Raw genomic sequence first — 14,226 nt, forward strand, 5'->3', positions numbered from 1 at the left:
GGGGGGGGTGGGAAGAAAAAAAAGAACAGTAAGAAACTTTAGTTTCTGTCAGTTCACACTTTACTACAACATTCCTCTGTAGATCTTCATGGATAATTAAAATGTTCTCCCTTTAGGTTCACTGGATTTTCTGGGCAACCACCCTAAACTTAACAACTAGAGTGAATATATGTACAGTTCCAGTTTAAAACGTGTAAGATGACTTCAAAAGGGTTTTTAGTTGCTGTGCACTATGTTTTTAATAAAAACATCACAAGCAGTTTTTCCTACTTAGTACAGCTATATGAGGACAAAGCAGAGAAAACAGCTATTGTTGTTTTGAACCCTCAAAGCCTGTGGATCCACCACAGGCCCCAGTTTTTCCTCATGCATATTGCCAACAACAAGGATGAAATTAGTCTGTGCAGTACATAGGTGGCTTGGCAATTGGAACTGCCACTTATAGCACTGCTTTGGTGAGCAAGGCCATGGTTTTGGTGTAGATTACCCATATTCACAACCATAAATATATTAGAGTCACAGACACATTGATCACAAAATTACAAAACTTTCCTACTCAGAAATAAATTGACTTCAAGTTATAATTGGTTGCACTAATTTGTGGTACTCAGAGTAAATAGGCATGATAAAAAGCAATGGAAAACACAAACCATCGATCTTTCTGAACCCATGTATAAGCATTGAACTGTAAATGGTTTTGTTCCTCTTGTCCCAGAGCGTGAAGTTTATTTCTCACATAACCAGTCTAGAAAGTACTGTCTTTCAATGTCGTCCCAGAATTAGAGATGATGCATACTTAACCACTTACCAGAATGTCCTGCTGGAAGAAGAAAGCAGTTTTAATGCTCTCTATATTTGATGCAGTTATTGTAATACATATATCTTACTAGTATTCGCAGGATACTGTCCACCATCTTTTTCAGGGTAATCATCAGCCGTCGACACCAAAGGGATGTCAGTTGATACAGAAGAAGTTTCATCATCTGTATGGTGATGGATGAATAATTACTATTTCATTAGCTGAGTTGAAACTCAGTACTCACAACTTCAATTATTCTATACTGCAAGATTCATTCCTTCATTTATTGGTTCAAAAGCAAAGGAAGATACAGACTAGGTTCATCATATAATTCAACCCTATATAGCCTTACTTTACTAACATAGTAAGGATATCACGAAAACAGATTCTTTCAAGAGGAATATGTATTACAGGGATAATGAACATTGTGGCAATGATCTGTTTATGTGATTCAAGCTCTAAGTACCTATACACTACCTGGACAGGGATTCTAGAGCAATGAGTGAAGTTATTTCTATTCCGCTCTTTACTAAGATACATGCTGACAATTAATCAAAAAATCTGAACTCTGCATGTAACCAGAGTTGGTAAGACTTGCCACGGCAAGCAATTGTAATATATGGCATATACCTTGGGGAATGGCTCTGATCCTAGTTCCTTAGGAAGAGAATGTTAGGATTTACCTTTAGTAATGCTAACTACATGAAAAAGCAAGCATAAGATGTCATGAGTATACCACCAAAGAAAAGTCATTTTATAGTCCTAATGCTCCTGCTCAACATCTATTTCTTTATCTATCTATTTATTTATTTATTTTTAATTTCAGTATTTATTGGAAATAATGATGCAAACTACAGTCATCCTTCACTGGTAAGTTACCGGTGATCTGATAAAAAGCCTGTAGTCATAAGTCCCACAGTAAACAGGATGAATTGTATTTGTATCCCTTAGGTTCAATGGCAGCTAGTCTTCAAGCAACATAAAAGATGAAACAGAACACATGCCACTTTCACAAGAAAGTAAGATACAGGCAAGGCACGCTAATTCACTGATTTGTCACCCTGCAGAATGCCCTAGAAAAGAGTCTGGTATTTGCATTTGGTAGGGCTTCATAAAAATAAAATTTGGCTTTATCACTTAAAGGAAGAAGATATTAAAATTCTAATTTGTCATTTTCATATCTCTGTGCATTCTGTAATATGCTATAGTAAGAAGATGTCCTAAAAATAACTCTGTATTTGTACAAAGAGAAATCACTTGTACTGTAAACTCCTTGTTGTTATCACTTGATGTCAATTTGTCCTTTTAGAGAACAGATAAGAATGTTATCCTTATCTCCATATACCCATACCCTTAGCCTCACTAACCTCTCTATGTTTATTGCTAGATTCATTTTTAAGCCTTGAATGAAATAAATATTACAATAAGAACAAGAGCAAATTCTTAGAAGCATCTATTTTCAATATTCCGTGAAGGTTTAGGTGGAAAACTGTGCTGATGTGTTTTGTACTCCCATGCATTCAAAAAAAAAAACCAAACCAAAAAAACACAAACCCTTAGAATTTCAGAATGCTTCTGTTTTCTTTCAAAGACACACATTCTTCTTCTACTTCCGCAGGATACAAATTAGAGATGGTGCTTCTCATTTCCTCATGATACCCTTTAACTAGCGATGTAATCCTTCACTCAGTTACTTTAAAGGGGATATAGTGGCAACCCACTGTCCTTACCAGAATCTTCTCTCGGAATTTCTTTTTCACCCCCTCCAGAAGAATGGTCTGGCAGCTGTGAGACTGGAGTAACACTTCCGTAATATGAGGGGCTGGATCTCCTGGTGGTGGTATCCACGGGAGTTGTGTCATGTGTTGATCCACTACCTATATTTTCATCATCCACACCTGAGGTGGAGGAGTCTCCGCTATGTCGCGTGCCATCTGCGTTGTAACGTGAGCCATCTGCATTGTCAATGACTGTTGGAAAGAGGAAATTAAGAAGCTGATATATCAAGGAGCTATGCTTCAGTAATGCTAAACAGTTTACGTCCTATAACAAAAAGCAAAGAGGAACAGTTGTGGATTAATAGCAGTTCATCCATTTTTGCCATTCTATCTAATCTGTCTAGATCATACATCACTAAACTATGTCTAATGTATATATGATAATGTATATATTTGTCAAGCATATAGGGCCTACTCTGCATCAAACATTTTGATATTTTTATGACCGTTTGATTTTGAACATAAAAACTAGGCCTCTGTAAAGTCAACCAGAATTTTAGAATTGGGACAAATAAATTATTATGAGAATTTTCTTCCACTTCCAGCTGCTTTTCCAGCCAGCAGCTCAAATGAGATGTATAAGGTTGCTGTCTTAAGCAGAGTCCTATATGTCAAAGTAACATTAGCAGCTCTGGGGTTCTAAAACATGTCAAATACCTATATAAAAATGTTTGGTAGTGTGTTGAGGCAAAGCAAGCTCCATAGGATTTAGGGGAAAACAAGAGACTAATTGCTGCCGAACATCTCTTGAATTCTTTTTCTACATGTTTGGCTTGATTTTTAATATTAGGAATTATTTATGTAAAAAAAGATAACCAGATCCTAAAAATGAAACAAATGGCAGGTCTTTCTAATCAATCCAGTACCTATTTCACCCTGATTATTGAGGAAAGAAGTATCTAGTCTTTCAATTGGCTCACACGCTTTGTCCCTTGTTTCTGTAAAAGAAGGAAAAAAGAAGATATTAATTTCAGACAATTGAGAAAAAAGTTATGTGCATACTCATTAATTATATATAATCAGCAAAATATCAGCTTCAGATGAGGATGATTGAAAAGAAATATCCAAATCAAATGTTATTCACAGGTCTATCGATGTTCCCTTTTTGTTCCTTCCTGGGAGGGTGCACCTTCCCATGGGTGAAAGATGATGGCAGCTCACCTGATACTATGCCAATGCAAAGATGATTTTTTTAATGATACTAACATCAAGAACAAAATCAAAAAATGTTACTGCCATTCAAATCATCAATTAATTTTGTTTACAGCTTTCTGTAAAATCTGTTTCCACTGTGAATGTAATAATCTGCTGAAATTCAAGACTCCTGAAGTTAGTCCTGATTTTATCTTCAAATACTGTGTTCAGCATCTGTCACAAGATTATCTACATTTTTCTAATAATTTAGTAAAATATTTCCAACTATTAAACAGTTCAAAAGCTTATAAGAAAGCCCTCTGCTTCTGGCCTTCATCACTCTCTAACTGCTTAATGACTGAATGGAGGTTTGTCCAAGGGCAAACACTGGATGAACCTGCACACGGGACAGCAGCAGCCATGCCTGTGGTCCTGTCATGGCCACTCCAGGCTTTGGAGCTGCTGCAGGTGGCGGCCACCCAAGCATCCCTTAGTACAAGTGTTGTTCACTATAGAAGTTCAGATGTGCCTAGCAGTCTTCCAGTACCTGAAGGGGCTACACGGAAGCTGGAGGGGGGACTTTTTGCAAGGGCCTGTAGTGACAGGACAAGGGGTAATGGGTTTAAATTGAAAGTGGGGAGGTTTAGATTGGATATCAGAAAGAAGTTTTTCACGGAGAGGGTGGTGAGGCACTGGAACAGGTTGCCCAGAGAAGCTGTGGATGCCCCATCCCTGGAAGAGTTCAAGGCCAGGCTGGATGAGGCTTTGAGCAGCCTGGTCTAGTGGAAGGTGTCCCTGCCCATGGCAGGGGGGTTGGAACTAGATGGTCTTTAAGGTCCCTTCCAACTCAAACCATTCTATGTGCATGAGCAGAAGAGCTGAGTGCTATTGCCTACGACGGTTATGTCTTTTAGATTCACTGCTGCAGTGGTTCACTGCACTAAGCCATTGTAATGAACTGCTCTGAAGCTAACTTAGTCTTACGGACAGAAAACGGTTTAGGTTAAAACACACTAATGAAATAATGGGTCAAATTCATTGCTGGTATTATAGACACAGTTCTAGAGGGCGACAAAATGTATTCTCAGCTGAAAAATGGATTATATTTAATACAGAAGCCCTTATTCCAGTACCTTATATAGGACATTACGTATGTTATTGTTAGTTAATCTATATCTAAATCACCATAAAAGCATATACATACCTGTCGCATTGTAGCAGTATGCATCATACCGACCAGTTGTGTTTGCCGAAAGTTTGTAAATGCCAGTATGATTTGCTGCACAAAGATGATAGGGGTTGATCCGTGGGATAACAATATTCCCCACTACAAAACCATACCTGTGAAGAACAGAGGAAAATACACCATATCACAAATTATAGCAGATGGCATAAATGTTCTAGATATCTCAAACATGAAGAAGGTACAAAGAAGCCATAATTTTCGTCTTACATTATTTTTAAAAATTGCAAGATTTTATGCATACTTTTTGTATATGAAGCATGTTCCTTTCTCATGTGTAGCTACCTCAGTCTCCAGCCACTCAACACCATTTTGCATGTAATTTCTACTGGGAGGCTAGTTTCCTATCGAGCTTGATTAGGACAGAAAAATCTACTGCATATAATCAACAAAATACATGTGGAATGATGAGTGAATAAGATGAATCCACAGGCTATAACACTAGTGGGTGACTAATGGGTTATACAGTGTCAACATTCGAAGTGTGAGTAAAGCAGTTTATAATTCCACCTACAAGAAAGTTTCAGAATTGCACAGATAAAAACTGCAAAGCTATGAAACTCACTCCTCCCTGATAAATTGCACCTCTCAAGAAGTAAAACAAAACCGAAACCAAACCCCAGTTCTCGTTACCATTTTATCACACCTCTCAACTAAATATATTGAAGTTAATCAGGTGGTACAGGACTGCAAAATAGTAATAACACACCGTGCATTATGTAGCCCTGTTAACCACAGTCTTCACTGAAATAGATGAGCTCTGCTCATAATACCCACATTGTTCAACTGAAAGATACAGTAAGAATTTGTGGATGGATAAGTGTTGTATCTGAATATTTTATTAAGCTGTCAGCTTTTGCAGGAAGTGATGTGTCTCACAGTTATACTATAAAGTCGCTCAGGTACTATAAATTCAGGCTCCAACCCATCTGTGTGAAATGCCACCAAGTAGTATGTTATGCTCAAAGCAATGAAAATGTGACTCGCTGAAGAAAAAAAAAAGCCCGTCTTCAGTGTCAGGTAATAAATACAACCTCAGACTGAATAAAAAGTGCATTTGCGTTGCTGACAAGGTCTGCTTGCACAGGATGAGCCAATGAAAGTAAGAGGGTGGGAGGGCTGGCCAGAAGGAAGGGAGGAAGGATCCTACCTACATGCCTTACTTGTCCAAATCTGTCCCTCTGCTAAACTGTGAATTAGGAAGAACTGTAACATTAATTAAAACCTACTGCTCCCCAGTGCATTTCCCTCCAATCCTTCTTTCAATTATCTTCATATTTTAACTTCAGAAAAGACTTTCCACATTGCAGAATACTCATCGTTTTTTTCACTAGAAATCTCTACACCCTAGGAGTTTAGTTGGGGTTCAGTCCTTAGTCTCTACATATTGTGCAGTGCTGGACAATTCAGAATGCTGAGTATGTTCATATACTGAAGTTAGAGAAAGAACGTGACTCCTGTGTTATGCAGGACTTTTCCCTCAAAGAATTGTCCTAGCTTTTGTGTGGTACTTTTATAAACAACGTTTCCACTTCTCATGGAAGGCGTTCCTAAGAATTTTCTGTCCGTTGTTCCCTGGCACTATTGTCCACAACCTTTCACCACCATGCAGCCCATAATACTTGTGAAAATGAACGTGCCATATGCTGTCATCAGTGGCAGTGTATGACTGTTTTATGTATAAGAATGTTTTCAAGGCACTGCACATGTACCTCTCCGTGATTACAAATTACTTTGTACAGATACTATTAATTTGAAAGGAACTTTATCCAATACTCATGGGCTTTCAAGCCAGTGCGAAAGAACATTCATGCATTAGCCATTAAAAAATTAAAGTGCCATTGACCAAACTGAAATGAAATAATTCACAGGAAAGACTGCTGATGCCAGTACTATTTCTCATGGTACCAGAATGAAAGTCTTAAAATTCTGGAGAAAAAACCTTCCTACTTCAGTCAGTTATATAAACTCAATTTCTCCACATTTGCTGTTTGTTTTAAATTGTAATAAATTTGATTAAAAAAACCCAAGCAAACTTCACATTTTCAGCTCCTGAGTTCAATCTGTTTTCTGCATGTGAATGTTTAGGATGACTTGCATAGTATGTATATTATTGCAAATTATTTTGTAAAGCAAGATCACATGATCATCTAGTCTTGACATATTTACAGACTATAGGACCATCTTGACTTTATTACTCTTTGAACAGAGGGCATCCTTGGGGAAAATATTTCATCTTGATGAAATTGCAGTGTGACAAAGAATCTACTACAACCCTTGTAAATTGTTTCAGCCAATAATTATTCTCCTTACATATTTTGTTGGATTACTACTCAATTTTTTTAATCCAAATTTTTCTATAACTTCCAGTCTCTTGTTCTGGTTATTTTTTGCTCAACTGAAGCATCTGTATCTAATCTATATTTGTTGCCATATACATTATTAATTACAGAGAGTAATTAAGTCACTTGACAATGTAGTTTTGGTATTTTAATAATTTTTATGGCTGTCTTGTGAAACTTCTCCATTCACACATTATATAAATGCACTGAGGCTATTTTTTCACTGGGATGTTAGGAGTTCATCCCTCACAGTACCACCTGCTGCTTTTTACTGTTTCTTGATAAGACCACATTCCTTTTTCTGTAGGTACCATCTTCAGCCTGTGACCTTACATCAGGTCATTAAAATCATAAATATTTTTCACATACTTTTCTTACCAGTAAATAGGCGATACAGTATGATCTGGACATCTTAAGTTTATTATACTCTTAATCTTTTGTTATCTCCAGATTTTATCTGTAAGAGGTTATAATTTTTTAAAGATAACTGGTAAAAATTCTATGCAGCCAAGGACTTATTTATTGCTGGACCCAGAGCAAACATACACATGCACAAAGATGTTCATCACAGAATACAGCTTACTTGAGGACTGATACAACTCCCTAATTAATAGCTGTATGAAGTCAAGTGTAAACATTACTATTAATCTATGGCATGGATGGATAACATTGTCGTGATATATTATTTTTTTCAAGAATTTCTTTACCTGCAAGTTTCAAATCCAAGTTCATGGGCTTTCTTCAACTGCTCCAGTGTTGATAAGGTACTATTGAGAGCTCTGCAGAGTTCAACTGCTTCAGGTCGTGTGAGACTGTAGCGACCATTTTTCTCAACATGAAAAACTCCTCCATATCTGCAACTTACATTGAATTCTGTTATCGAAAGAAAAGAAAGAAAGGAATTAAAAATTATTGGACTTAATGCTTTACTGAAGACTTGGAAATTATTTATTTTCAAGTACAGTGCTTTCAGTGCAGACCAGCAACAAGTAGCAGCTACCGATTCATTCAGAGAACTAGCAAGTTCCCATCACCTTCTTCATACTTCCCTTCTTTGGGCTGAGACAAAAGCCAAGCCTTCAGCCTTTCCAAAAATAGCAAGACAGTATGTTCTTGTGAGCTATCTAGCACTTTTAACAATAATGTGCAGAAGGTGTAAATACATTGTGAAAGTTTTGAAACCACATTGCTGCAAAACTAACTGAATATTCAAGAGTATTTGAAAACAGTGATCTACCTGAGACAAAAATTAAGGCAGCTGCACAGATATTATGAACTAGAACAACAGTACACTGTTAAATACTCCCTGAAAGATAATATTTAAGCTCTTCTTATTCAGCCTACAGGGGCAGACAAAGAAGCATCAAGTACACATTACAGAAGAGTTCACATGAAGTTCTTGCTCCCTGTTCATTCATCTTGACAGTATTTCCCTCCATTTTGAAAGGCTTCCACTTGCTGAGCTCACACTCACACACAAACATCCTACTGCCGACGTGTGTCAGAGCATCAATATGTACTGCAGTAAGCTTATAGTAAAGTACGTCTTTGATGTGTTTTATTTTAATAATATTCTAAAGTATTTTTAAAATTCAATATTTGCACATGGAAGTAACTTTCAATGTCAAGCAGTATGAGGATAAAAATACTGAATAATTAAAAAAAAAAAAAGGTGCCACAGTTATGTTGTGCAATTTGTTTTCTGGCTTTCAGCCTGGGAACCCTGAACCAGCAGCACATGCAAAGCCTACGGGAAGGGAGCGCCTCATAGAGTTCACTAGACACTGAACAAAAGGCATAAGGGCTAGAGGCTCTGAGGAGATCCCACTCATCTTCATGTTGGAAAGATACTGCCCTCACAATGAAACAGGTACAGGGAGAAATGGTATAATCCAAGGAAAGTCTGTGACTGAGCAAAACGAAAAGAAAATAAACTTTTGTTTATCATCTTTTTTTAACAGGAACAGCTGAGAAACACTTGTTAATAATAATAGTAGTAGCAATAATAATAATAACAACAACAATAATGTGCATGGAGAAAACAGGGAAAGACCAACATTCTTCAAAGCAATGTGAATTAATTTCGCTTCTGCCCCACCTTTCCCTCAGGAGAAAAAGGTGGTTGCAACCCCAGACGAGAATGGCAACTGCAAGGCACACTTAGCCTATTATTACCAGTGAAGAGAGAAGCATGACTCATTTTTATCTTATTTTTAATGGGAGTTCCACGTGCAAGAAAGGGAAAAATAGACCAGACTTCTCCAAATATTAAAAGGGGGTGTCTGTACCATCTATTTGAAATAAAAGATGCCATATAATAATTTTTCTTAAAATACCCAAAAATGCAATTCATGCACATTTGCGTTGACACATTCTATGTGAATAACAAGCAACTTTCCTAATGTTATTTTTGCTTGATGGTCTATTTTCTTCTATAGCACAGATGTGAAAGCAAAGGAGAGTAATCAAGGCTTGCACTCTTCCTTCAATTGCTTGTGTTCATTGAAAAGGTTATACTATGTAGAGTTTATCTACTCGGTGTAAACTGCAAGGAATGTTCCTTGCAGGTAACAGGAAACAATGAGGAGATAAGTAGAAACAAGGAGATGAAACACCATATTGGCCACCATATTGGTAGGAGTCCAATAGTAATGATGACTGCTTGTCCAAAGGAGCACAAAAGCTGTGCATCCAATCTTAAATACTTTTACCATAGGCAACAGAATTAATCATTATGGTTACTTGAGTTGCCTTTCCACAAAAAGAATGTAAAAAATATCTCTTCTCCCATCTACCCTCCAATTATTTAGGCTGACATAAATATTTAATGTAGACAAAATTGATATACTTTGCATAGCTGTTTAACAGCCTTGATGATTGCAGCTCTTAATATTTTTATTATCGTATGTTATAAAAAAATGCCAAGAGGAAATAATTTTTAGGTTTGTAAAATTTATGCAAGACTACCATGTGTTCTTAAAATGCCTACATTTTGACACAGCTGTTTTCTTCCAGGGAAAAAGAGTTCTGTTAAGATTTCACTGATGACAGCCATGTCATGAGAGGTTTTGAAAGCAAGAATGAGAAACTAGTGTGGAAGAGGACACTAACAGCTGCAGTTTTCTTTCCTGGAGGACTTAATGTCTTGCAACAGGGCTGAGTTTCAGAGTCTGAGGAGAAGCTCATGGATGAACACAGAACAGTAGTCTCAGCAAATTCTGACCCATGATTCTGAAACAGTGCAGTGCTTCCACAAGTGTCAGACACAGACACGCACAGCACTGGTACTGGGATAGCTGATGGACTAGAGACCTTCTGCAGCCACATCCCTCACTGACCAGCACCGCATGCTCAAAAGCCATTGCCACGTCTACCTATGAGTCAAAAATGTAGTCAACAGATATTCAGGTTGCAGATCCCACTGGATGTTTTCTTACAAGAACACAAGGAACAGCTGCTCTGCACAGAATGATGTGGCCCATAACTACTGTTATGGGATGGAGATGGTCTCAAAGCTGCCATGTGAGTGACTTCTACTTTGGCTCCGAATATTCCATATTCAAAGCCTGACATTATTTTGGAAGTTGACTAGTCAGCAGCTGTATTAAACATAAATGACCTAAGCAGGAAAAAGGCTTCTCTTTGTTTTTCCCTTCTTAATTCTCTCTTCTGTGTAGAACAAGGCAGGCCTAATAATAATTTGCTAATAATTAAACATACTCTGTAAAGCCCAAGACTTAATATTAAATTTGTGGATCAGATCACAAAGATCTATTTGATTACTTAAAAGTAACAAGCTCAGTGATTTTGGAACTAGATTTGTTTGGAACATCATCATGTCTTCCAATAATTTTAGGCTAATTTCTGAGGAACTTGTGCTATGAAAGTAGATACCACATCTACTCGCTTTGGGTTACATCTTGCCATTCATCACAGATATTAAGTGAGGTTTACTTTTGTTTAGAGTGAATTTAACTCAGCTGTCATCAAACCTCAGCTCGTTCATAGTTTTGAAACATTGCAATATATGCCGCATTACCACCCAGAGAGCCAGTTGTAGTCAGAATCCCACTTATTAGGCAGCCAATTCCTTAAACTCCAGCTGTTGAAAATAGTCTCATTTCCACTAATAGGCTTAATGGAACTATTTGTGGTCTACAGTTATGCACACGTACATGTTCCATGGAAATTCTCAGCCTGGGTCTACAGCATACATAGTGTACACCGGGACACTTCTGGGAAGTATCAGGTTTCTTGCACATGTGCTGGCTAACTGCACTGCATGCACACACCGAAGGGCCAATGTCCCCAGAAAGCCTTGCTCAAGCATGGGAGATCACGTGGGTGTCCAGAAAGCCCCAGGCAAACATGTGGCAATCCAATTCTCAAAAGTGGTTTTCAGACCATCCAATTAGTTGGCACTTTGCCCTAAAGTAACGCTGAGACAGCATACAGACGGTATCTTCTACACCTACTGTTAAAAATGTTGGTAACGTTGCTGTAGTATAAACACTCTGTTCACAAAGCAGTGAATGTGGAAAAAACACTAGAGCAGCACCTAAAACTCACATGACATTTCACAGTCTAAACAAATTGCACAAACCCAGCATCTCCTCTGCGAAGATAATAATTACCACATTTTAAAAATGGCAAAATATACCACCCAGAACTGTGAGGGAACCCAGAGGTTTCACTTTATGTTCTTATATTTTACCATCCAGACAATGGAGAACCTTAATTGAATTATGCAAATATTTCTAGTCATATCAATACAAAACTTATAAAAAATAAAGGCTAGGTTCTAAACTAAATTAGAACATTAAATTCTTTTCTATATGTTGAGGCTTATAGACTAATTTTGAATTAAGAAACTAAAATTATTTCCAAATCCAAATCTAAACACATATTCCATCTTTTCCCATAGTACAGGAAGGTTAAATCTGTCGATTTTATGTTGACATTACTTAGCTGGCTTTAACACCGTTATGCAAATGTTGGATTATTTTCTGTTTCAAGAGACAAAGCAATGCAAAACTCATACTGTGTGACAAACTATTACTGATCCCTCCAACCATTTTGAAGTTTCAAAGGACCTGATTCAGAATGGACTCACAGTGGTATCACAAACAGCACCCAAACCTTCCCTTCTGTCCCCTTGAGTAGCTGGCAGGCTTTGGGAGCTGACATGCCATGATCTTTCCCTGATATCCACATGATTTACTACAGCTGGAAGACAAAATTGTTTAATAATAGCCCTTAAAAAAGGGAAAAAGTACTAGACATGCCTGAATTGCCATCATCATTATTCTCAGTCAGACCATGAGACTTGGGTGACTCAACCCAAAACCATGGAATGCCCCTAAGCCTTCACTGAGTTTTATGAGCACAGAGAGCATTAACACGGGCCATTTCTCCCTGTCTTTCCGGGGATTTGTAGTGCTGTCTCAAGCAGCTGCATGCAAGCCCTTCTCTGCTATTGCCATTCACATATCTAAACCAGGCTCAATTAATACTTTTCAGCCAAAATCACTAACTCCAGTTTCACACATAATTTGCTAGCTAGAGACCACTGGTGTGATAGAATTGGCTGAGACAGACTGAAGAGCATTGTCCTTTCATGAAAGTGTGAGTTACACCCCGATTATTAACTCTAGAGACTTGTTAGAAACTGTCACAGTAGGAAGCCAGGTGCAATCTCTATTTCCACCCAGGTTCTGCAACCCTTATGCATAATGAGTAACACTGACTCATGCAAACTCCTCCCATTGGAATCCATTTTCCACAAAGAATTTTGATCTACTGTATGGATGTTTTATGCACTACTCCCTGCTTTTCATTGTTTTCAAGACAATACCTAGAGGTTTCATTCCCTAGGTGGATGCTGTCTTATGTTGAAACAAAAAAAGTTATTTTAACAACTGCAAGGATACATCAAAGCAAATGAAGTGGAAGATTCACAAAAACCCTGCCCTCCTTAAACACAAACTTGTAGAATACTTAGACACAAGGTTTTAACAGACTTCTTGGTAAAACCACAGTCTGCATTGCATGGCAACCAGGAAATGTTAGTGTTCTGTTCTCATGGGGATTTTCCTTTTTGGTTTGTGGTTCAAGATGATTGATAGGTCACCAGGATGTGATAAATTGGGGCTGAAAACAGGGACAGAAGTAGGGGTTTGATGGTGCAGAGACTTCTGACTCTTTGCTCTAACAGAATATAGTTCTTAGATTTATTGTAAGGACTTTGTTCTAAATTTATTAAACAGATTTCAAGCTCTAGGCAGATATACATGCGCAAACGTTTCCTTATAATCACAGATTATTTAATCTTGTACTGACACTTCTGAACAGGAACAACAAATAGTTTAGCACTGATATCTAAATTTTGACTATTAGCACCTGCTTTAATGCATGCTAGTAATGAAGTAACGTGGTGTATTGGAAACAGATTATTAAAGAGCCTTCTAGTAACAATGAGTCTTCTCCATGCAAACCTAGAATTTGGGTCATATGAGTCTTTAAGATCCAAGAAGGTCTGGACAGTTCAGATCTTGCCTTTCAGATCAGACCTATCTCCAGCTGATGCATGGGGTTTTTTAAATGTTTATTTGGAAACTACTTCATGGCTAAATAAGAATGCATAATTTGCTCCTGACTAGAGAAAGTGCCCTCTGAATGCAAAATTTCATGTGAGATGGATTTATCAAACATTTCAAGATTCAGGATATTTTGACCATAGATATACCAACATATTCCAATTACCGTCATTTTGACATATTCTGGGAGAACTGGAATGTACAGAATATCATTCAATTATTACCTAATACACTATGATACACAGGGGCCCGAATGGCTTTATTCTTTGCTGAGTATTCCACCATTTCTTTAGACGCTATTAGTAAAACCATTCATTTAAAGCATTTCACAGTC

The 14,226-nt window shown here is 37.5% G+C and overlaps 1 protein-coding gene across 1 annotated transcript in view; it reads right to left on the reverse strand.

Annotated features, from left to right (window-relative positions):
- Positions 1 to 712: 712 nt before the first annotated feature.
- Positions 713 to 14,226, reverse strand: part of LOC104511944 (CD44 antigen-like) — a 30,560-nt gene continuing 17,046 nt past the window's right edge. Inside the window, exons 2-6 of the mRNA XM_010154745.1 lie at positions 8,004 to 8,169; positions 4,916 to 5,052; positions 3,444 to 3,515; positions 2,530 to 2,769; positions 713 to 983 (exon numbers count right to left, since the gene is read on the reverse strand). Coding sequence (XP_010153047.1) covers positions 865 to 983; positions 2,530 to 2,769; positions 3,444 to 3,515; positions 4,916 to 5,052; positions 8,004 to 8,169 — 734 coding nt within the window. The 3' untranslated portion in view covers positions 713 to 864. The remainder of the gene's footprint in view (positions 984 to 2,529; positions 2,770 to 3,443; positions 3,516 to 4,915; positions 5,053 to 8,003; positions 8,170 to 14,226) is intronic.

Source organism: Eurypyga helias, unplaced genomic scaffold (genome assembly GCF_000690775.1).
Source record: "Eurypyga helias isolate BGI_N326 unplaced genomic scaffold, ASM69077v1 scaffold7557, whole genome shotgun sequence".
Lineage (NCBI taxonomy): Eukaryota > Metazoa > Chordata > Aves > Eurypygiformes > Eurypygidae > Eurypyga > Eurypyga helias.